The sequence below is a fragment of the Ochotona princeps genome, chromosome 1 (genome assembly GCF_030435755.1).
Source record: "Ochotona princeps isolate mOchPri1 chromosome 1, mOchPri1.hap1, whole genome shotgun sequence".
In the NCBI taxonomy this organism is placed as follows: domain Eukaryota; kingdom Metazoa; phylum Chordata; class Mammalia; order Lagomorpha; family Ochotonidae; genus Ochotona; species Ochotona princeps.
In genome coordinates, this window is record NC_080832.1 from 105,204,047 (window position 1) to 105,228,583 (window position 24,537).

At 51.3% G+C, this 24,537-nt stretch overlaps 1 protein-coding gene across 1 annotated transcript in view; it reads right to left on the bottom strand.

Moving 5' to 3' along the window:
• The window catches only part of CUL9 (cullin 9), a 40,640-nt gene that overhangs the window by 3,016 nt on the left and 13,087 nt on the right, over positions 1-24,537 (bottom strand). The window contains exons 10-33 of the mRNA XM_058662615.1: positions 22,162-22,358; positions 21,593-21,810; positions 20,523-20,769; positions 20,317-20,422; positions 19,539-19,766; positions 19,197-19,287; positions 18,915-19,086; positions 17,536-17,641; positions 17,209-17,304; positions 16,787-16,962; positions 16,386-16,519; positions 15,887-16,066; positions 15,417-15,526; positions 15,143-15,325; positions 14,894-15,054; positions 14,354-14,582; positions 14,089-14,269; positions 6,717-6,862; positions 6,466-6,595; positions 6,145-6,368; positions 5,486-5,736; positions 4,140-4,485; positions 365-505; positions 34-198 (exon numbers count right to left, since the gene is read on the bottom strand). Coding sequence (XP_058518598.1) covers positions 34-198; positions 365-505; positions 4,140-4,485; positions 5,486-5,736; positions 6,145-6,368; positions 6,466-6,595; positions 6,717-6,862; positions 14,089-14,269; positions 14,354-14,582; positions 14,894-15,054; positions 15,143-15,325; positions 15,417-15,526; positions 15,887-16,066; positions 16,386-16,519; positions 16,787-16,962; positions 17,209-17,304; positions 17,536-17,641; positions 18,915-19,086; positions 19,197-19,287; positions 19,539-19,766; positions 20,317-20,422; positions 20,523-20,769; positions 21,593-21,810; positions 22,162-22,358 — 4,218 coding nt within the window. The remainder of the gene's footprint in view (positions 1-33; positions 199-364; positions 506-4,139; positions 4,486-5,485; positions 5,737-6,144; positions 6,369-6,465; positions 6,596-6,716; positions 6,863-14,088; positions 14,270-14,353; positions 14,583-14,893; positions 15,055-15,142; positions 15,326-15,416; positions 15,527-15,886; positions 16,067-16,385; positions 16,520-16,786; positions 16,963-17,208; positions 17,305-17,535; positions 17,642-18,914; positions 19,087-19,196; positions 19,288-19,538; positions 19,767-20,316; positions 20,423-20,522; positions 20,770-21,592; positions 21,811-22,161; positions 22,359-24,537) is intronic.

The window sequence follows — 24,537 nt, forward strand, 5'->3', positions numbered from 1 at the left end:
GGAGAGGGGATCTCTCCTGGGGAGAGCGCCCACCTCGGGGAAACTACAGTTGAAGCAGGAGGCCCAGCCACACTTGGAACAGGTGGTTCCGCAGCCCAGGCCCTGGCGGCACAGGATGCGGTCACAGCCCTGGGGGTTGGTGCACCAGGTCAAGTTGGAGCAGCTCTCCACGTAGCCACGCAGGAGTGCCTTCTCGTACTGTGTGGGGTCAGAAATACCGTGGAGTGAGGTCATTGCCTCCAGGACGCCATGCCTCCAGGCCATAGCACCAAGCCCCACTTCCCACCCCAACCCAGGTTAGCCCAGTCCTGGGGCCCATCCCCTTGCCTCTCTATACTGCCACCTCTCAGATGAGAGGGGATACCTTGGAGATGACCTCTGGCGTGGAGACGATGGTGCGGATGAAGGCTCCAGTGGGCTGGGCGGGGCAGTCGGCGATGGGGCAAGTGCAGTTCAGCACAAGGTTCTGCTCAATCCGAGTTGTCAGATATTCCCTCCAACAAGACTGGGCGGGAGGCAGGGAGAAGCCATTCAAGAAAGAGACAGTGTGCCCGCTGGACAGCAGGTCCCTTCCTTCCTCCTGCTGCATCTGGAGCCACCTCAGAATTGGCCCCAAGCCTTCTAGTCTATCTGGATTGTTCTTTGCTTTTGAGGATGTGTTGGCAGTAGTGTCACCCTGATTATAATTTCTGTCAGGTTTGGCCATGGAGGGAGAATCAAGAAGAGAGACTCAAGTTCTATAAAAGGCATAGAAGCAGCAGGAAAGTCAGCTAAGAGGCCTGCGGATGTGGTGCTGGCCTTGCCCCGAGGCCAGCCCATTTCCAGCATCTTCGTGTCTCTTTAACTCTCCTCTTGTTTCCCCATCTCTGGCCTGCTCCATTATCCCTAAGCCGCTGTAAGAGCCTATTCTGACAAATGGTCCTTCCCCATCTCATCCCACGCGGCCCATTTGCTGTACGCAGGATCAGCAGCCTGAGCCTCCTAAAATACCCCTCTCCTGATGGCTGCCCTGCACGCTGCCTGTGGAGGGACTCTCTAAAAGGCTGGGTGTGCCTCCAGGAGTCCATATGGAGCAGTGCCATCAGAGCCGCAGGACAGATGCAAAGCACCTGACTGGACCGTGCATCCCACAGCCCTTCTGAAAGACAAACAAGGCCAGACCAAGTGCAAGTGCGAATGCAATATCCAGGTTGCCCCCAAGCCTTGGGGAACCCTTCCTACTGCTGCTGGCTGCTCCTGGCTTCCACTGCAGCCTGTCCAGGCCATGTGAAGCACGGGGCTGCCGCCTGTCCTCTGCCGCTCAGCTGTGACTTCGTCATGGCCTCCTCTCTGGCTGGAACTTGTACAAGGTTCTGCTTCCCCCATTTGCATTTCCAGGCTCCCCATCTCCACACCCTCACAGTCCCCCAGGCTCAGTGCCTGGCTGGGCTTCTTCTCTCTCCCTGAGTGATGCCGCCAGGCCTCTCCATCTCATCCCATACCCACAAGACTCAGTGGCTCCCTGTCAGCCCCAAACAGGCATCCAAACAGCAGCTTAAACTTCATTTGGGCCACAACACATTGAATTCCTCAGAAACCTGCTCTCTACTCCCAACTTCCAATCCTAACACTTGCTGTTCTGGACACTGGGACACATTCCACTCACCCAGATGCTTAGGTCAAAACCACAGGCACCAGCCTTGACTTTCTGGTCTGGAACCCCCACAGCTTCTCAGCTCCACCTCCGGGGGTATCTCAGCTTTCCACCTCCCTCATCATCTCTGCCCCAGATCAGACTCTTTGTACCACAGTCTACTTCTACTCTTATAAACCTACACACTTTGCCCACACACAACAGCCCAAGTCACCTTTCCAAGAATGTAAATGAGACCCTGTAATTCTCCTATTTAAAATCCACCAGGGCTCCCTGCAAAGTCAGATCTGTTGTCTGCTAGTCCCCAGTAACTAGGCCCCTTACGTCTTGTGAACTTGCTCTCCTGCCCTGTGGTAACCTTAGCCACCAAACTCAGCTCCTCTGCGCCCTCCTCCCCTCACCACCTCCCAAACAGGCCTCCCCTGACCCCCCCACCCCCGTCAACCCCACTGCCAACCACAAGCATTGCCTGGGACATCACCCAACTGTGCTTGCTCCACCCCTCTCATCCGAAAAGTGGGGAGGACCCTGAAGTGAGACTGCTAAAATCCAAATCTTGATCTTAAGCAGATTATTCTTCAAGAATCCCACCCCCCGCCATAATCCATAACATGGGAATGATAAAAATACCCAGTTCCTAGAACTGTTAGGAGACTTGGGTTTACAACGCATGCAGACAGTCCCAGGCCCCATCCCCAAGCAAGCTCCCCAGAAGTATTAGCTGCCATGATTAGTAGTTCCCGGATCATTGCTTGCTTGGGTTTTTATTCTCACTCCCTCATAACAGCATCCAGTACAAGGCTCATAGTAGGTCCATGACAAATATTAGTTGAATGGAAGAAAAAGATCAGAGTGTAAAGGAAGTCCTTGAGACCCTTGGAAGGGAGGAGCAGTATTCGTTAGGTGAGAAGAGTAAGAGATGCAGAGCCAGAGGGGAGAAGAAGAGTTCACACACAGTGTTTCTCTCTCTCTCTCTCTCCCTCACACACACACACACACAGAGTTCTCTCTCTCACACACACAGTTCTCTCACACACACACAGTTCTCTCTCTTTCTCTCTCTCACACACACAGAGGCAGGTTCCTTGGCTCACCCATGATCAGAAGGCAGCAGGAACCACGGCAACAGAAGCATGCCTCCTTGAAGCTGCTGGGTTTGGGTGCCACTTCTAAAAAGCTGTGTGGCAGACTCGGCACCCCAGCCCTGCTCCTGACCCGAGGAGGATTCGGCCCTCAACCACAGCCTCCTGTGTCTACTTCCCAGCCACCAGCCCCCTTCCTGCAATTCCCTCTGTCCTTCAGCTTTCCTATCTACAGCACTTCGTTCTGCTTCTGTTTTAAATGAGGGTCTAGTGACAGTGTTCTTGAATGGTGACAAGGGAACTATAAGCTACAGCCCTCATTGCTTTAATATCACTTCCTCATTTATAAAGTTCCTTAACAGAGATTTCATACAAAGATCCAATTCTGTTGCTATTGCCATCACCTGGGGGGATTTTAAAACTCAGGAAGCCCGGGGTTTCATTTCTAAAGCCTGATTTCATTGGTCTGGGGTATAGTCTGAACATCAGGACTTTTATTATCTTCTTAAAACTTATGACATAGTTTTAAAACTTATGACATAGCTGGGGTGGTGGCCTAACAGCTTAATCCTCCACCTGCAAGCACCAGCATCCCATATGGGCACCAGTTCATGTCTCAACTGCTCCACTTCCCATCCAGCTCCCTGCTTATAGCCTGAGAAAGCAGCAGAAGGTGGCTCAAGTCCTCTGGCCTCTGCACCCACATGGGAGACCCGGAAGAAGCTCCTGGTTTCCAGCTTCAAACCAGCCTAGCTCTGGCTGTTGCATTCATTTGGGGAGTGAATCAGCAGATGGAAGATTCTTTCTTTCTCCCTTTCTCTCTCTCCCTGTCTCTACCTCACTCATTGTAACTCTGACTTTCCGAGTAAAATAAATGTCTTTTTTAAAAAATAAAGTATGACAAAAGCAGACTTACAGAGAGAGAGCTCTACCGTCCACCAGTTCTCCCTCCAGATGACCACAGCAGCTGGGGCTGGACCAGGCTGAAGCCAGATGCCATTGTTTAGTAGCTCCCGAAGTCCACCTGTGTCTCCCATGTCAGGGCGGAGGCCCAAGCACTGGGCTCACCCTCTGCTGCCTTTCCAGGCACATTAGCAGGGAAGGAGCTGGATTGGAAGTGGAGCAACCACAATTCCAACTCTGATGTGGGATGCCAGTGTCGTCAGAAGTGATTTAACCCACTATGCCACCATGCTGGCCCCTGTCAGGAAAGCTAAAACTCCAACTGGCAATAATTGGCAGCGGAATCTGAGAATCACTGATACATCTCACTCGACCCTTGCGTTCACCCATCCAAGTACCACGGCAGGTGAAAACTTCAAGGGGAACAGAGCCTTGTCTGACATTCTCCAGGTTAGGCGTGGCCATGCTTTGTCCCCAAGGCACTGCATCCAGTGGCAAACCTGTGTCAGGAGGAGCCTTACCTTACAGCAATAATGCATGCAGCAGAGGCAGGGCAGGTCGTCATCCGGCTGCAGGGGGCTGATGCAGACAGGGCAGTGGTCAGGACGTGTGGAGGCTGTTTGGGCTTGGGGTACGCGGAGCCCTGCTGCCAGCAGCACCGGCTCAGGGTCATCACTGTAGCGCTGCAACAGCTGCTCGGCACCCCAGTGGGAATGGGCCAATAGGTGCTGCGCCACATCTGCCTCCAAGTTCAGTGTCTCCTGCACCTGCCGTACCATCTGCTCCATCAATCCTTCCACCTCCTGGGGGCTCATGGTATGGCCTGTGGGCAGCTGCAGAGATGCCAGAGCAGCCACAGCTTCTGGGCTTGGGGTGGTGGGGTGGGGGACAAAAGAAAGACAACAGTTACTGCCCTGCCCTGCTGAGAACCACGAAGGGAATCCAATGAGACTCCCCACCCCTCATGCACCCTGCTGCTCACGTGTGCCTTCCCAGCCAGAGAACAAGCACCAAAGACACTTAGAAATGTTGAGTGATTAGGGGAATCCAGCAGGCAGGAGTAAGGATGCTGCTTACAGGAGCTACTGTGGAAGGGACAGTCGTACTGTAGTCCTGCCCAGAAGAGCAGCAGCTGGCAGGGAAACAGCAGGGAGCCCTACCGAACCAGGATCTGCCCTGTGGCGTGGTCCCCACGCGGTACATGCTAAGGTCGGAGAAAGTGCACTGGAGAATGCAGCTAACACACAAGGCAAAGAGCATGTAGGAAAACACAGAGTCCCGACCACACCCGTGAGCTGCTTGGGACAACAGTGGAAGCTTTAGGGGTGCTGCCGAGAGGAACCCTGTGGCAGATTCATCTGTGGAACCAGAGCGGGGAAGTCTGTGTCTCATATCAAGCAAAGAGTACTGTTGGCTCTCGGTATGTGTTGGCAGAATGGTTTGTGTTGGCTTAGAATGAGAGACATCCATGCAGGAACCTGAGTGGCTCATGGGGATGGCTCCCTGGAAGGGAAGGTGAAGACCCTCTTTCCTTGCCAAAGGCCTCTTGGTAACATCATTTGTGAGCCATACAAAATTATCCACTTAACAATCAGTGGGCTCTAGATTTCTCGAATGTCAAGTCCCACATGATGTCGCAGGCTGGAGGTTTCCCCCTTGTGCTAGGAGCATCGGCACTCCAAGGCTCCTGGCTGGCAAAGGAGGGGGCAGGCGATGGTTCTCAGAAGAATTAAAACTGGCACAGGGGAGTGGGGGGAGGTAACACGGTTAGGGAGAATAGGACTAGACAGAGAAGTGATTGCCTACACATGAGCCTAGCTTTGGCATTCCCGTAAATCCACTGTAAGGGATAGGGAAGGGCGGCTACCTGGGCTTGGTGGCCTCAGCGCTCTGGCTGCCACAGAAGGGGATGTCCGCCTGACCCCGGCAGGGCCCCGAGGGCTCGGGGGTGGCATACGTCAGGATCTGAGGACGGTCATGGCATCGTTCCACATAACCCTGGCCCAGGAGGTGCAGGATGCAGGAAAGGACATCCGTGCTGCTACAGGCCACGCCACCGGCTATGGCACGGCCCAGGCTGCTGGGGGGATTTGGACCCTTGTGCCAGGCCTCCAGCACCTGGATGGGGGCAGAAAAACACCATGCTGTTTAATCCAGCTGGGCCTGCCTGCCTGGGTGCAGGACCCAGCTCTGCCATTTATTATGCTGGGTGACTGTGGGTGTGATTTTCTCATAGCTCACTTGTCACCTCTGCCAAATGGGATGAAACAACACTACTTCTCACAGGATTACTGTTGAGGATTCAACGATTCAATTAAGCAATTGGGCTCCCCCTGGAAGAGGGCCTAGCCCATGGCAAAGCCTCTTGTCTTGCCTCTCTCCTCTAACTGCCTTGTTAGCAACAGAACCCAGCATCAACAGAGAGCGAGAGATCTCACCTTTTCTGATGCTGAGCTCCAGTCCCAACCCCAACCACCCTGAAGCCTGGCTGGCTCCCTCCCTCCCATCACCACCCAAGCTGCCTACCAGACAAACCAGCTGGTCAATGTGAAGGCCTTCCTGGCCGTGGGCTTTGAGGATACGGACAAGCAGACAGCTCAGGAGGTTCCTCTTCTGTTCCAGGGTTCGCCCCTCATCCTTTTCCACATCCAGGTAGGTCTGAGGAGGGATCAGCCACAGGGCCTCCCCACTGGCCCAAGACCTGGGCTCACGAAGCTGCAGCACACCTGGAACCCGCTCCCAGTCAGGTCCTCAGGGATGGGGAGGAACAGCTGCAGGGAGTGCTAAGAGAACCCTTTCTCACAGCCACCCCAGCAGAGGCTCAGCCCAGGCCCCCCATGGACCTACCCCGTGGTGGAAAGTCTGGACCTTCCTGCAGGGTCAAAGGGCCATTTTCAGAGGTGAGGGGCAGAAATGCCTGGAGCAGCAGCTCCGGAGAGAGATCCGAGTGCTTCAGCAGGGACTCTACTGACACCTCCTGGCAAGGAGATGTAGGGCCGGTCAGGATTCGAGGGAAAGGAAAGGGACATAGAAGGAGGATCAAACAGAATAAAGACCAGGAGGTAGAAGACAGAAAGGAGCTAAGGGGGCTGAAGCACCTCTGTGTGATTGAAATTCAGCAGTAGCCACATCTGCACAGTGGACACATGCAGGGTCTGGTCCCCAAACTGCAGCTCAGCCCGGCCCAGCCACGTCCATTGCAGGCGCCGATGTGGTCCCACATCCAAGACGGAGTGGTTCTGACCTAGGGCAGTATGGAGAAGAATGGAGACAGAGTCCCCCGGAAAGGAAGGGGTTAGGCTTTGCTGGGGTTAGTTCCTGGAGGGAAGAAGCCCCACTTTGGCATTTACAGGCAAAGACAGTGTCCGGCTTCCAGATCCCAGCCTGGTCTAGGCCTGCCTCCCTGAGTGTCTCTGTGCCCAGCCCTGCCCCTGGCCGTCTCCTTGGGAAAAACCAAGATGGGAGACCTGAGTCTCAGCCCTGATAGAGTCCACACTCTTAAAGGACCACCAGCCTGGGTCTCATTGTCCTTATGGTATCACAGCTCAGGCAAGGTGGGGCTGGGATGTGTGCTCATGCACTAGAAAGCAAGGAACTTTGCAAAAGGAGGAGTGTCAAAAGGGACCAAGGCCAACCCAAGGTGGTAGTGGGGTGTTATCTGACCAAAGACAGAAGGACAATGTGACCATCCAAAAACAATACCTGGGATGCATGATGGAAACACACAAGATATTTATTTATTTATTTGAAAGTCAGACAGACACACACACATACACACATTGGCTAGGGTATGGGGCGATATCTTCCATTAGCTGGTTGAATCCCAAAATGGCTGCAACAGCTAGGGCTAAGCCAGGCTGAAGCCAGAAGCCTGAAACTTCATCCTAATCTCCTATGTGAACAGCAGGGGTCCAATACTTGGGCCATCATCTGCTCCCTTTGCAGGTGCATCAGTAGGGATCTATATTGGAAGCAGAGTTGCTGAGAGTTTAACAAGCATTCCAAAGGATGCTGGCATCATAAATGGTGGCTAAACTCGCCGTGCCACAATTCTGGCCCAGAAAATATTTTTAAAATTCTTGAGCCGATGACTTTAATAAAAAAGCCTAATGGCTACTAGGGAAGCCAATATTTATTATTAAAGAATTAAGTCTGTTGGATCAGGCATACTTGAGGGTCACCAAATAGTAAATGAGGAGTTTCTTTTATTTTTTTTAAAGGTTTATTTTATTTATTTTTATTATTATTGTTGTCATTATTGGAAAGTCAGATATACACAGAGGAGGAGGAGATACAGAGAGGAAGATCCTCCGCCCACTGGTTCACTCCCCAAGTGGTCTCAACAGCTGGAGCTGAGCCAATCTGAAGCCAGGAGTCCAGAGCCTCCTCTGGGTCTCCCACCTGGGTTCAGGGTCCCAAGGCTTTGGACCATCCTTAACTGCTTTCCCAGGCCACAAGCAGCGAGCTGGAAGGGAAGCGGGGCCGCCGGGATTAGAACTGGTGTCCATATGGGATCCCCGCATGCGCCAGGCCCAAGAGGGAGGGAGTTTCTTTACAGAGAACACACTCTTGCTAACACCTAAAGGAGGAATGACAAAACCATAACCCCGACGCTACTTCATAACCCCGACGCAATGATGAACATAAGCAATGGTAGTGACCGCCTAGGGAAAAGTTAGGAAAGGGGTATCCTATAGACCCTGCTAACAAGCCCACTGATCCACCTGCACACCACAGAGAAGCAGCTGGCTGTCGCATGCTTCTTGGAGGACACAATCCCAACCATCAACTCAAACCCAAAGCTGAAAATACCTCCACATGTAAATATCAGGTTTCAGGAAATAAATGTCAGGCAGAAGAACATGCCAGAGAACGCCACGTGGACGCATTCGGCAAACTTCAACCTGTGAACAGCTCTACTCAGCAAACAATCCAAGCTTGCTCCACAAATAACTGCAAGGTAGAAGAAAAAATTGGAAGGCAGGGACCAAAAGGGACAACCAGATGTAGTGTGAGGGCCTTACCTGGAGCCTCATTAACCAGCCAGCCAGAAAAACTCTCAAAAGTCTCCTGACTGTATACTTGATAAATGGTTCATTTATAAAGGCTTGATAATGATGGTGTCATTTTTAAGAGAATCTTTATCTCTTAGGTCTTCATGCAAACAAGACTGGCCAGGAGTTGATGTAGGTGACACACTGACAGTTATCTATTCTGTTTACACACTTGAAATTTATTATAAAAATATATATATTTCTTCATTTAAAAGGCAGAATCACGGGAAAAGAGGAGAGAGAGAGAGAGAGCACCTTTTTCCATTGGTTCATTCCACAAATGGCTGCAGCCACCAAGTCTGGGCAGGAAGAAGCCAGAAGCCAGGGATTCCACTGTGGTGTCCCACATGGATGGCAGGCGCCCGCGGACTTGGGTCATCTTTCACTGCCTTTCCAGGCCTTCAGCAGGAATGCTGGATTGGAAGCAGAGCAGCCAGGACGCAAACTATGTCCTGTCAGGAGATGTCAGTGTCACCTTACGTGAGGTTAAAAATAACTCATTCTCAGAAAAAAACCGGTGAGGTTTTTTTTTACTAACTAATATGAGTTTAATGAAAAAGCTCCAGCGGATATATTTTAAGAAGAGATCTGAACATGGAAGGCCTGAGAAGCAAAAGGAATGGTAACTAAAGCAACTGGTATGAGGGTACATATATAATCTGAAAACAGAAATAACGACTAAGCTGGCAGGTCAAAAAAAAAAAAAAAAAAAGATAATTCAAAAGTTTTGGACAGCAGTAAGCCAGCAAGCATCCAGAGCGGAAATGGAGATTTTCTAAGGTCCCTTTATTCTTCAGAAAGGAGGGAAGTGATATTAACAAATGCAAGCAGATAGGTTAAGTAAGAGGCAACCATTATGGAAGCATGATGCCTAAGAGAGACAGGAGAGACAGAGAGCGAGGGAGAGAGAAAGCAAGTTTGAAAAATCAATCATCAAAAAAGGGAGTGAGGAGCCTAGTACATTGGGTTAACATCGTATGGCTTCACAGCTTTTCACTCTGTTCTTTCTAAAACATAAGGAGGATGAATATAATCAGCAAGAGGTCAAAAATAAAAGCCAAATATCACTCATTATTAGTCACAAATCTGCTACTACAAGAGACTGGCTGAACAAAAGACAAATTCCAGGTGTTGGTAAGACACATATCCATGAAAATGGGGCAAGGTTAAAAGTGAAATGATATTGTGGAAAGGTAGCTTGTTAATAGCAGCAAGGAAATCCGCCATTAACTATGCTGCAGAGAAATCAAACAACTTCTTGTTCTTTTTCAAGATTTCTTCTTAGGGGCTGGCACAGTTAATTCTCAGCCTGCAGCACCAGCATCTCCCAGGGGCACTGACTCGTATCTCAGCTGCTCCACTTCTGACCCAGCTCCCTGCTTATGGACTGGGAAGGCAGCAAAGGATGGCTTAGGTAGGTCCTTGAACTCCTTCACCCACGTGGGAGACCCAGAGGAAGCTTCTGGCTCCTGGTTTCAGCTTAGCTCTGGCCATTGTGGACATCTGGGGAGTAAACCAGCAGACGGAAGATCTCTCTCTCTCCTCTCTCTCACTGCACTCAGCCTTTTTTTTTTTTTTTTAAGATTTATTTATTTTTATTGGAAAGTCAGATATACAGAGAGGAAGATCTTCCATCTGATGATTCACTCCCTAAGTGGCCGCAGTGGCTGGAGCTGAGCCAATCTGAAGACAGGAGCCAGGAGCTTCTTCCAGGTCTCCCACGCGGGTCCAGGGTCCCAAAGCTTTGTGCTGTCCTCAACTGCTTTCCCAGGCCACAGCAGGGAGCTGGATGGGAAGCGGGGCTGCCGGGATTAGAATTGGCACCCATATGGGATCCCAGGTGTGCAAGCTGAGGACCTTAACCACTATGCTATCGTGCTGGGCCCCACTCTGCCTTTCAAATAAATAAAAATAAATCTTTTAAATTTTAATTTTCTCTGGAAGGCAGATTTTACAGAGAGTTAAGGACAGACAGAGAAATTGGCCTTTCATCTGCCAGTTTACTTCTCAATAGTTGGCGCAGGGCCAGGCTGAAGCCAGGAGCCAGGAGCTTCTTCCAGTCTTCCATATGGGGGCAGGGGCCCAAGAACCTGGGCCATCTCCTGCTGCTTTCCCAGACACATAAGCAAAGAGCTAGATCAGAAGTGGAACAGTGGGTCTCCAACCTGGGTGCTGGCATCATGGACAGAGGCCTTCCATGCTGTGGGTTTTGTCAGCCCCAGTGAACCCCTTAATTGAGCTGTCCAAGTAACATCACAAGAGAGGGCAGGATGGGAAGCAGGTGTTGGGGATGGAAGTCCCTGAAAAGTACAGAATGTCTTACCATGTATTCTGCACAGGCTGCTTATCTGACAGAAAAGACACAATTACATATTCTTAGAAGGACTATATTCTCCAAAACTGCCAGATGTCGTAAGAGACAAAGAAAGGCTGAGCAATTTTTCCAGGTTAAATAGACACAATTTAGGCCAGTGTTGAGGTATAGCATAAACAAACCTTTAAAAACAACCAGACATGACTACACAGGACATGTGAGCCTAGGCTGCATCCCATTCTAGACAAACAACTATGTCACAGGACATGATCCTGAGTCAGTTCAGAAAATTGGAATATGGGAAGTACATTAACGCTCTGCTCAGTGTTATGTTTTTGACATTAAGGAGTGATCTGCTGTTGCATAGGGAATATCTTTATTCACAGGAAGTACAAACTAAGGCATTTAGGGACAGAGGGCTAGTGTCTATGGACATGTCTGCATATATACAAATACAAATAACATCAAGAGAAAATGACAAAAGGCAGTATTTTTAAAAGGTAATTTTGGTTAGAGAGTGGTAGATAGTATCACAGGTAAAGCCGGCACCAGTTTGAAGGCTGGTTGTTCCACTCCCATTCCAGCTCCCCGCTAACACAGCTGAGAAAACCATGTAAAACGCCCAAGTGACTCGGTCCCTAAACCCACATAGGAGACCTAAAAGCTTCTGGCTTCCTCTCTCTCGTTCTACCATTAAAATAAATAAATAAATTGTTTTTACAAAAGACCTTTTAAAATATCTTTAAATTTTTTCTTTTCATTACTGGGGTCAGTGTTACGGCACAACGGGCTGAACTGCCGCTTCTGTTGCTGGCATCTCACCTCAAATTACTGGTTTCACTCCTGGCTCCTCCATTTCTAATCCAGCTCCCGGCTAATGCGCCTCAGAACACAGCCAGAGAATGGCCCAAGGGTCATCCATATTGGAGACCAAGAAGAAGTTCCTGGCTCGTGTCTTCAACTTGACTGTTGAAGCCATTTAAGAAGTGAACCAGGGTCCTGGTGCAATGGCTCAATGGCTCAGTGATTAAATCTTCACTTTGTATCCGCCTGGGATCCCATATGGGTGCCAGTTCATATCCTGGCTACTTCACTTCCCATCCAGCTCCCCGCTTGTGGCCTGGAAAAGCAGTAGAGAACAGCCCAAAGCCATGGGACAATGCACACATGTGGGAGACCCAGAAGAAACTCCTGGCTCCTGGCTTCGGATCAGCTCAGCTCCAGCTGTTGCAGCCATCTGGAGGGTGAACCAGTGGATGAAAGATCTTTCTCTCTGTCTCTCCTTCTCTCTGTAAATCTGTCTTTTCAACTATAAATAAATAAATCTTGAAAAAAAAAAAAAAGAAAAAGCAATGAACCAGTGGGTGGAAGACCTCTCCATCTTTCCCTTTCTCTGTCACTCTGCCTTTCAAAGCAAATAAACAAATCCTTTTTTAAAACTAGTAAGTTTACAGAAGATGTGAATTATACATTACAGTGAACAAAGCCAAGGATACACAGAATACACAGCAGCTGAGGAACACAGTCTTCTGTATGACACATGGAACACTAAAGTTAACCATCTACTCAGCCACAAAGAGATTCTCAACAAACTGCAAAAATTCAAAATTATAGAAACTATTTTCTTGAGTCACAATGGGATAAAGGTGGAACTCCAAAACCAAATGATATGTAAACAGAGAAATACTTGAGGATTTAAAAATACTTACTTCTAAAAATAAAAAGATCAGACAAGAAACAAAAATGGACATTCAAAAATCTTTACACTTTTTCAGCAATAATAAAAAGACAGCATCATAAACGCTTGTGGTCTATCCTAAACTTCCCTTGACAACACAAAGGCTGATTCCATTCACAGCATGGTTGGGATTCAGCAATCCAGAAGAACAAACCAATGACACAACTGGCAGCCTAGGTGCCTCCCACAGACATGTTAAATGGAAGAAATCAGACACAGCAAAACACATCCATTTATATCATAGTCAAATGAAGGCAAAACATACTGGTGATAAAAGAAGAATGGTTTTTCTTAGAAGGAGATAATGACTGGAAAAGGCAGGACAAAGCCTTAGAGAGTGTGGGGATGCCCTGTATCTTGACCTGGGAGGTGGGCAGGGGAATATAGACACAAAATCAACATTCAAGATCTGTGTACCTTACTAAACACTAGTTGTGCTCTAATTTTAAAAAATCTTGGGCCCGGCATGATGGTCCAGTGGCAAAAGTCCTCATCTTGTATGCCCGGGATCCCATATGGGCACCAGTTCTAACCCCGGCTGCTCCACTTCCCATCCAGTTCCCTGCTTGTGGCCTGGGAAAGCTGTTAAGGACGGCACAAAACCTTGGGATTCTGCACAACATGGGAGACCCAGAGGAAGCCCCTGGCTCCTGATAGGCTCACCTCCAGCCATTGCAGCTACTTGGGAGTGAAACAGCGGATAGAAGATTTTTCTCTCAGTCTGTAAATCTGACTTTCTGCACCCGCATAAGACTGTTCTACTCTTCAATTGTTAATGTATGGCTTGTTAGAGTTATAAATCTGTTTTGATTATCCTAAAATGCACAAAGTTCTGTAAAATCTCGCTTGAATGCTATAAACTGCTAAATATAGATAATATTAAAAAAAGTAAAAATCTGCCTTTTGGATAAAAATAAATATTTTTCAAATCTTAAAAAAAAACTTTATAGGATAGGATGCAGCTAACCCAGAATTCACAGGGAAATGAATAGCCTTAAAATACTTTATTTGCAAAAATGCCTTAAAGAATTGAAAATGAAGCAAGCATGCAACTTGAGGATAGAAAGAAAAAACACATCTACACAAGCGGAAGGAAGGAATGGGAGTGTACTCTCCCATACTCCTCTGGGACACATGTACACAAGCAGGAGAGCATGGGAGCGTACTCTCCACACTCCTCTGGGACACATGTACACAAGCAGGAGAGCATGGGAGCGTACTCTCCACACTCGTCTGGGAGACTGCTGTCCCTACAGACTACTTTTCTTCACTCCCGCCCACACCTACCCATGGTCCTCTTCTTCTCCCCTCTTGCCACCCCAAATCTCATCCCCATCTCTGGCTTCCTCTCCTTAGAGCCTCACTCTGGCTGTAGAAGCTGGAGAACCGGTCCAGGGCATCACAGAATTTGGTGGGAAGGCACTTCCTGGGATGGTACAGATAGCAGAGTGGGGACACTGGCCAGCATCGAGGTGACAGGACCAGCATGGAAATCAATGGATGGGGATCTTCAGGAAATGGTTCCTTCTCAGTCTCCTCTTCCTGCTGAAGAACAGAAGGGTTCTGAGGACCCTTGGTTCCCATCTTGTGTCACTATCCTATTCTCCCACTCTTTCCCTGCACTCTTACCTCCTCTTTTGCCGGTCCCCATTCCTCCTCACCCTCACGCTCCAGGAGCAGCTTATCAAGCTGCTGGAGCTGGTACACGTGGAACTGGCGCTGCAGCTCCTCAGAGGTGCTCAGGCTCCTTAGCATCTGCTGGGGCAGGCGGTTGGGAAAACACAGGCCGATCTGCTCCAGCACGGCCCCCTCCAGCCAGCTGGAGCCCATGCTCAGGAGACGGTCCGCCATGTAGTGCCTGCAGCACACACACACACACAGTCCAAACCTGGCCTCAGGGTGGGTGCCAGAATAGCCCAGGTCCAAGCCCAGGCTCCCACATCTGCCTGTAGGTCCCTGTTAATAGTCAGCCCCAGTCATAGGCCCTACCTCACCCTCTGCCTCCCACTCCCTTCCCACTGGTGCATGACCCTCTCCACATCTTAATCTCACCTGCCCACTGCCAATTCCCTCATCTCTCTAAAACTCAAGTCTTGCCTCTCCCTGGAGTGCAAGCCTTCCAGTGCCCACCCCTCTCCCCGAACCCCACCCCTTTTGAGTTGGACTCACTGGTAGAAGTGCTCAAAAGTGGTGGCCAGTTCCAGGCCAGACAGGACCATGATGGGCTCCAGGTGTTGCTGAAGTTGCTCCAGCTTTTCCATTCCAGCAGCTCCACCAAGCAGGCCACCCTGGATCTGCTGGTCAATGTGCCTAGCAAACTGCTCGCTCATCTAGAGGACAATGGAAAGGGTTCTGGGCAGGGCATTCATGAGGGAATGGAGAGCAAAAGGGAGTGATGGGAAGGCTGGCGGAACGCACGTGAGCAGCCGTGAGGAAGGATTGCTGCAGCAAGGCGCCAGAGAAGCCACTGCGCAGGGCCAGTGTGAAAGCAGCCCGCGGCCCAAACAGCTCGGAGCCTGCTCTCTGCAAGTGCTTGTAGAGCTTGCAGTAACGGGCCACGAAGTCTGGGGATCTCCAGGCTGCAGCTAGGAATCTGCTGACCTGAGGGGAACAGGATGCAGGATGCCAAAGGAGTGGTGGTGCCGCCCCCACCCCACCCCCGGCCACCAGGCCTGTCTTGACTTTGGCCCACCTGCTCCTGCACCACGCTCAGCCAGCACTGGGCTATGTTCCTCAGGCTGCTGCTTGGGAGGACTGATGATGGTGTGGGACTGCGGTCCTGACCCTTACTGTTTTTGCTGACTGTGGAGACATGGGGGCAGAGGGATGGCTTGTAACATCTGTCTCCAGATGCAACGAGGAACCGTGGGCACTAGCCTTCTGGCGAGGCCCAGAGCGGAGCAGGAAGAGAGGGAAGCCAGGTACCACCTGGGATGGGGCATGTCTGGGCGTGGCATGGTCACTTGGCCTTGCCCTGCCAAGGCAACTGCAGGAGGGACTCACAAGTCAATCAATCTGTAGGCTGATTTCAGTTTTTAAAAAGCTGATTATTTTATCAGGCCCATGAATGATGTTATAAATATCCAAATGGTGTTGGCAGAAAGAGGATTCCCCACCCCTGGCCCTAGAGCCTTGGTTTAACCGGCTGAGGCTGGAACTTACAAGGCCGAGTGGGCAGCTCCAAGGAAGCCCCCGGGGGCGGCTCCACATGCACCAGCAAGCGACAGAGGCGACGGACGCAGGAAGTGAAGGATGCTGCTTGGCTTGAGGGACTCCTCGAGCTCTCTCTCTGCTCCAAGTATTGATCCAGCAGCCAGCCTAGAGAGCTGACACCTTCGGCATCTGAAAGAAGATGGGTCAGGAACAGGTCTCCGTGGGAAGAAAAGACGGCTAGCCCAGAGAGCAAGCGGTAAAAGGAACAACTGCCCAGCAAGGTTTGGGGGTGGGGGTGGCGGGGAAGGGGCTTGCTGCACTGCAGTCCAGGAACATGGTAACAGGGTGGCAGGGATAGGAGGATTCAAACACGAATCTCAGGGAGCAGTCCCTGGGGCAGCAAAGACAGAGGGACACTGAGGTGACAGGAACAGAGAGGACTAACTCAGGTGATCCCTAGGCATGATTAGAGGGACTGGTTAGTGGGACCAGCAGGGGGAACGGTTACCAGGCGAGGTGATGTTCTGCACCAGGGGGCTGACCAGGGCCTCCCAGCAGGTCTTGCCCAGTGCTTGGGCGGCCTCATCGTCAGGAAGGAAGCGATCCGCAAAATTCTGCTCGTGCCGCAATACCCTGTTCAGTCTAGGAACAGGGTGTGGTCAAGGATTAAAGGCACAGATCTCCTCCACTCAAGTGCATGGCGACTCACTGTCTCCCCTGCTCGGCGCTTTCCCCAAGGCTCCCGTCAGCAGCACACACTTCTCACCTGTGCTCACTCCCTCTCTCCCCTGACCCAGGGCCTGGCTGACCTTTACCCTTCCACACTCCGACAAGGGACTGCTCTGTCTCCACCTGCGTCTTGTGGCAAGCCAATTCCCCTCACCATCTTCCCCCTCCGGCCCCACCCACCTGGGACAGAGCTGAAGGAGGCGCTTGCGGTCCTCTGCTATGTCCCGGCTCCAGGCATGTGCCCTGATTGTGTAGAAGAGACATGTACGGCGACACAGCTGCTCCCGGAACAGTGGCCAAAAAGTGGGCTTAGGGCCCAGAACCTCCACACCCCGGACCCGGGTGTCGATACCGCCCTGCAGTGGCACATACACACTTCTCTGTCACCTGAGCCACCAAAACCAAAGCTTCAGTGCCCTCAGTTTCCCGTAACTGTTGTGGATATCTCCATATCTCGGCAGCTCAACTCGTTCCCCGGCCTAGACCAAGCAGATGGAGGAGGAGCCGTGGCTAAAGCCACAGCCTCCAAGCATCACAGTATACCTACAACTGCTCTACAGACCCCGGCTCCACAGCCCCCAGCGACCTTCCCCATGCCACACCTGCTGGCAGCGCTTGATGCGGATCTGGATGATGGGCCAGAAGCGGGTCAAGTTCTCCAGCAGAACCACACGGCTGGCAGAAGGTAACACATTCACCTGGCAGGGCAGGGGAGAAGAGGCAGGAAAGTGAGCCTTCACCATTCAGGTGGGGCTGGAGGGACTGCTGACGGCAGCCACATGGCCACGACACATGCCCCTGCCATGTCTGAGTCCATTCTTGTCACTTCCAAGGAGGAAGAGAGGGGCAGCTACTCCCCAGGTCCTGGATCCTTCCCTGAGACATACACAGGGAAGTAAGGAGAAGGGAGGGGGACCAAGAGTGCTCACCGTGTTGAGCTCAGTGACGACACAGCTGGCACAGCTGCCCCCAAACACTACCACCCTGGCCGGCATGTAGCTGGAGTCCTCACTGGCTACCAGCAGAGTCAGCTGCCTGCGAGAGGAGAGGCGAGTCAGTCCCAGCAGGACAGAGGCTCAGATCGAAACTGCATCCACCCATCCCTTCCCTCACAGGGCACTGACACATTCGCCATTCCCCAGATGCTTGATTCGTCCCTTTACCTTCCTGCCCAGGACCTCAGTGAAACCCACAGGTTCAGCTGAAAATGATGACTTCAAGCACACAGCTCTACCCAGGCTGCTCTCTTCTGCTCTCATACTGGGTACACAACAGACGCTCCCTATTACATATGTCCCATGGGCACCTCCAAGTTAATGGGCCCAAGTGGAATAATCTCCTACCTGCCCCCTTTGCTCTCTCCTGCAGTGCTCACTCTGCCACACCTTGTACCTGGAGCCATATCCATCGCACAGCTGCCCTCACCTGCCCACCAATAAGTCCTGAGGGCTACCTCCCAGCACCCTCATCTAGTCTTAACCCCATCCCTCCTCACCAGCCATACTGAACCTTTCCCAGTCAGACCACGACACACAACTAACGACTCTCCCTCCTGCCACCGCGAGCTCTTCTAAATAAAAGCCTAATGTGTCTCCTCCCCTCTTCAAATTTTGAAATCACGTTTGAACTTCTTAGCTTACAAACTCTGGAAAATGTCTCTGTCCACTCTCATGGCCTCATCTCCTGCCACACTGAGACACATGACACACTTAAATCCCACTCCACTGCAGTATCCTACATCTTCCCTCTTGCACTGACATTGTCCCTCTGTCTGCAACAGTCATTGTACTTCAAGACTCTGCTCAGGAAGCCCCTCCTTCCAGAAGGAATCCACCTCTGACTCTTCAAATAGCCTCAGGATCCGGGCCCTGGATCAGCTGTGATGCTTGTTTCATACTCTGTGCTCTGATTTCCTAGCCCAGCTGCACTGTAAGCTCCATGAATATGGGTGTCCTAACTTGTTGTCCAATGCCTGGCATTAAACAAGTGCCAACAGGAAGCAAGGACAGGTGAGCTGCTGACGTACCTCAGCACACAGAATGGTGGCATCTGCACCTGCTGGGATACAGGTCACCAGGTGCAGGGATTAAAGACATATTCTGTATGAGATGCAGCAAAGCACGTCAATGTGTCAAGGCGTTCATGACACAAAATGAGCCTGAGTGCATCCCTCAGGCACGGGGGCTATGGATGGAGTGGTGCAGGTGGGTTTTTTGGGGATATGTTTCGCAGCATACCAGAATATCTGTGAGTGTATATGTTTATGTGTATGTTATACTTATGTGCATGGACATAAGTATGCTCACACCTAATAAGAACACCACGGTGCATGTGCAAGGTGATGAAGTGGGAGCCAGCACTGCCGTTGGACTCCCAGTAAGTCTTGGGGTTGCGGTCCGTCAGCTTGCTGGCCCGGTGCGGGTTGGAGGATACCTCCACCTTCTCCCAGCACTTGTCCTCTTTTACTTCCACACTGGAGCCTATGGTGGGGGAGAAACAGGAAAGGGTGGAGGGCACAAGCTGGTAAACAGAGGAGCAAAAGGGGCACAAGCAGGGGGAGCAGGAAGGCTGAGGAAAGGGGGGCACTAACCCTGGCAGAGATGTCTGAGGAACACATCAAAGAAGGGAATGTTGATGGGCTGATAGGTCCGTCTGTGGTCTTCGATCTGGCCCAGCACCATCTGCATTAGAGAGGGAGGGACATAAGAAGATACCCAGGAACAGGTAGAGCAGAGAAGTCCAGGTGCAACAGAACTCTTCTTCCCTTCTCTACAGATTATGAAAGGGCCCGATGGAGCACACACTAGGGAGCAGGCGCCCCAGAGTGGCTGTCAACCACCCCACATGGGGATCCTAAAGAAGAAAACACCCCAAGTTTTGGTCCTCTGCCTCCGGCTTATGCTCCCTCAGCTCTGAGCCCACAGCCACTCACCTGGATGCAGCCCACCAGGATGCTGGAGGTGAGGCTGCTATAGAGCTGGGCATGCTTCTCACACTCTGCCACCAGGTCCCGCAGCTCACAACCCAGCAGAAGCGGGGCCGGGTGCTTGTCCAGGACTTTGGAGAGGGTATCTTTGGCTCCCAGGCAGCAGAGCACAACCGCATAGTCCTTATGTGTCAAGGCCAGCCGGTGCAGGAAACAGATCAGCTCCTGAACAATCTGAAGCCAGAGTCACAGAAGCTCACTGATGGGAGACCACAGGCTGATGGCTGGCTTTAGTTAGGGAAGTTTGCTGGCTGAGGTCTTGGAGAAAGTTTTGAAAGCCCAAAGGAAGGAGAGTACCCAAGACAGGGTGGAAAGAACACCCTGGGAGCACTGGGACCCCAACTGGCAGAGGCAAAGACTGGGCACAGCTACCCAGCCTTCCTCCTGCCAGGGCCAAGCTGTATCTTCAGAACTGACTGTGGTACCTTAGCCTCCCTCCACAGGGCACTATACAACCCTGAAGGGTAGAGACCAAAGACTGGTTTGGTGAGTGTGGGCTACTCCTAAATTCAGAACACCCAGGAGTAGCCCAAAGGTTTATAAGACAGAGGTCCTAGTTCCAGAAACTATTACACGACATTAGCCTTCCTCTTCCTACCTCCATCCCAGTGCCCCACATGAGTATAGACAGGCAGGGGTATCACCCCCAGAACCTCCCAAACTGGCAGGTCCCCCAGAAGCTGCCTCCTTTGCCTCACACACTCCCTTAGTGGTGCTCTGGTACCTCTGAGTCACTGCTGGGCCCGCTCAGGCAGCTGAGGCAGGGCTCCAGGACCTCATGCCAGGGGAGGGCCATTGCCTCGGGATAATCCAGCAGTCGGGCCAGGACCCTGGGGGAGAGATGGAAGCAGGGCAAGTCCCGACAACAACGACACGCTGCCGGCTTCCCTCCACCCTGCGCAGGTGAGCAGACGCCTTCTGGCCCCTCACCTCAGAGTAATCAGCAGCAGAGTTTTGTTGGGCCCTGGGGCATCCAGCGAGCGCAGCAAAAGGAGGAAGGGCTGAGTCTCTCGCTGCAGGCGCCTGAGGAGGGGCCGCACGGCCTCCCCTGGGCTGCCCTCGTGGCACAGCACGTGCTCCAGGTCCAGCAGCAGCTCCGTAGATGGGCCCCCTACCAGGGACCGCATCAGCAGCTCAGGGGTCCCTTCCTGGCTCTGGGTGCTGGGGGTCTCCATTGCTGAAGCCCAGACACACCGGGGGGAAGAAATGGGTACAAAGAGGATTCTTACAAGTTGGTCAAGCTGAAAACTGGAATGGTTCAGAAAATCATGCTAAAATGTTCCCCCATGCTGAGGAGGCATACAGTGTTTTTGGCTTTGGGCATTTTTGTTTTTGTTTTTTTTAAACAAACTTTAAAGTATTTTATTTTCTGGCCTCAAATATTTACCTAACCACACTTGCAAAAAAATTTAGCATAGCAAACACTGGTCAAGTTACACCCAGTAAATGTTTTAATCTCATATCATTTTATTATTAGATAAAAATTTATTTATTATTAGATAAAAATTAAATGCTAGCCTTCTCCAACATTAACTGTTATAATAAACATTAGCTATTATGAGTATGTACCCATACTGTTAGCATGGCTTCAGGGAAGGAAACTAAAAGAATCATGTTATTCACTGAGCTCTCCCTGTCATACTTCTGAATTGTCACTGTCTTTTAAACCCAAAGGGACATCTGTATTTCGTGTTCACAACCACAGACTTTCTGTACCATATAAATGGTAATTCTTCTTACGAGGGTCTCCCCAGCCTTCATTTCAACCCTTTCTATCATTCAATAAAATCAGACCACGCCTGGCCTAATGAAGATGTACGTTTAAGGCCATTCTGAGCAGGCAATTTTCTTGCCCTATGCTAGACCTTTTCTCTTCTCTTGGTCAGACGTCCGGCGTGTTTGCAGGAAGGGGCTGGTGTGCAAACCTCAGCCTTGGTGGCCACAAGCTGCCACAGTGAACACCACCACAGCTCCCTCTCTCCCCCAGCCATGACAGTTACCTGTGTGCTCAGGGCTGCCAGGTGCCTCTGAGTAGCGATTAAGAAGCATCGTGAGGATGGTACGTGTGGTAGGCATGGGTTCCGTCCCCGGTGCTAGCCCAGAGTGTCTAAACAAAGTGTCTCTGAGCTCTTGGGTTATAATCTGGTCTCCCAAGGTGTGGTGGTTGCACAAAAGCAGGTTGAGAAGGAGCAGCCCATTCCTCACTGCAGAAGAGCACCTGGGAGGAGGGAGGAGACACAGAAGAAACTGACAGTGAACGCAAGGGAAGCAGGGAAGCAAGCGTGCAGGGGTCCTGGGGTCCCCTGGAGCCATACATCTGACTCTCCTGGCCTCAGGCTGCTCCTTCCAATCCCAGCAAAGAGGGTCTGGGTCTCTCTTCCCTCTTGGGAGGAATCTCTACTTCCAACTACTTGGCCTCTCTTGCAGAGAGTCAGTGCAGCACGCCCACATTTAATCCAAGAATGACAATATGAGGGCAATTTCTGTGGAGCACAGGAGAGGAGTTGGGGTAGGGGAGGGGCATCTGGGCCTTGGCAGGGAATGGGCAGATTGCAGGGAAATGCCTGACCCCTCTGTGTTCAGCATCAGGACCACAGCTGCAGGGATGGTAAGGAGCAGGCTCTCAGAGCCTGGGCGGGTGGCCGAGTCGATGCTGGCGAAGATCTCTCTTGTCATCTGGGCATCAAACAAAGGCTGGATGGGCCCACGGCTGGCAATGAAAGTGGGGCTCTCCGTGGAGCTGGCCATGGCCAGCATCTTCAGGGCCTGCAAGAGAGACGTGGGAGCAGAGTTAGGAGTGGACAGAGCCTCTGTGAGGAAGAGGACAGTCAGGGCCACCATCCTCGACCTCAGATGTGAGAGCTGCTGAACTGTGGACCAATAAACAAGTAAAGTAGGAGATGGAAATGGAAAAGGTACTGATGGGACAGCAAACGCTGGGGCGGGGGGGAGGTGGCGGGTAGGAGGCCAGGCTATGGGAAGGGAGGGAGAAAGGAAGGGAAGAAAACAAAGCCAACAACAAAATCTTAAGACTGGGGAGTAAAATCAGCCTGTCCTTTCTCGCTGCTCTGTGCTCTCAGAATGAAGTCTAGCGGAGAAAACCTGCCTCTCCCTCCCTGCCTTCTTCTGGTACTGTCCTCCCACAACACCCAGGTCTCTGAGGCTTTCCTGTAGCTATCTCCCTTGGCCCTTCCTGCCTTCCTTTGCAACCCATCCCCTTAACTCCCCTGCTAAATTCTCTGACTTCTTACCCTCTTGGTTCTCCTCTTGGTCCTGAACTTCCTGCTCCCTTTCTCTACTCTCTGCTCCCTCCCCAGGCAACCTCTGTCTACTCCCAAACTTCTGTTCCCAGTGGATGCTAACACGCCCAAGCCCATGTGCCCCAGTCTTAGCCAGGATTGGCCTTCCTCAGCAAGGAAAGTCACCTGATAGTCCTATAGGGGGAAAAAATCAAATTAAAGTGAACACTATGCCCCAAGTATGGAGGACATCTCTCCTGCTGACCAGGGCTGATGCCAGAACACCTGCTAGGGACACACTGAGCTAGGACTGACGCTCAGGACCATCACCCTGGCCAGGCCAGGAACCCCAGGTCCTCCAGACAACAACTATCCAAGAGTCTTTCCCCCTGCTGTGACTCCAATCTGTTTCAATTAGCTGAATACTGTAAGCAGATATGAAGTTATAAACAATGTGATGGAATTTTGCTGCAGGGCAAGAATTTGAATTTTACAATAAAATAGTGCATTCTGGTCACCTAATTTGAGGGGATCAGAAAGTTTTCTGAATGCACACAGTCTGAATGCCTGGCTATTCGCAGCAGGCAGAGACCCTAAGTTGTTCCCAAAAAGGAGAGTCTCTTGGGCCCGGCGGCGTGGCCTAGCGGCTAAAGTCCTCGCCTTGAACGCTCCGGGATCCCATATGGGCGCCGGTTCTAATCCCGGCAGCTCCACTTCCCATCCAGCTCCCTGCTTGTGGCCTGGGGAAGCAGCCGAGGACGGCCCAAGGATTTGGGACCCTGCACCCGCGTGGGAGACCTGGAAGAGGTTCCTGGTTCCTGGCATCGGATCGGCGCGCACCTGCCGTTGCGGCTCACTTGGGGAGTGAATCATCGAATGGAAGATCTTCCTCTCTGTCTCTCCTCCTCTCTGTATATCTGACTTTGTAATAAAAATAAATCTTAAAAAAAAAAAAAAGGAGAGTCTCTCGGCCTCTCCCAAGACTGTCTGCTCTGAGAGAACCTGCATGCCCTTCCATCCGGTGGCCATTATACTGTCGCAATCCCAAACTGGTCCAGCTGCTCCTGACCTGTCTCCCTCAGGGACCTTAAGCCAGACAGCACCCGCTGCCTGCATCCCTACCCACCCCACCAGGCAGCACTTCATGCTGGAAGAGTTAGGAAGTAGACTCTTCGGTAAGCTCGCCAGGCCAACAGTCTCCCTTCCCTGTTCTCTGGGCAGGGTAGCAGGGCAGGGTAATGTCACTGCTGGCTTTGTTTCACCAAATTTGGTGACGGCATTTCCTCTGTCTAGGGGCATCACTCAGAAAAAAAGTAAAACAAAAAACAAAAACAAAACACTTTTAGTTTCATCTTATATCTAGGAGACTTCACCTTTTATTGGATACCTCACTGATTTAACTAAAAGACCTGGGACAGCCAATATGTCCCAAACTCCCAGCCTTCTCCTGCTAACTCCTATGGCAGTCCCTGGGCAAGTAGCCACCTCATGCCCCAGGCTGCTTGATTTTAAGCTTGGGAATCATCCTTACTAATTCACTTTTTTTTTTCTGTTGCTGACAGAAAAGTTTATTTGCGAAGGGATCAGGTGAGCAGAGAAGGGAGAGGGAAGGGGAAGCACCTCCGGAAAGAAAGCTGAGAGGTGGCGTGCCTCTCGAAAGGGGAGAGAGAAAGACACCCACCAATTCACTTCTAAACACGCCCACA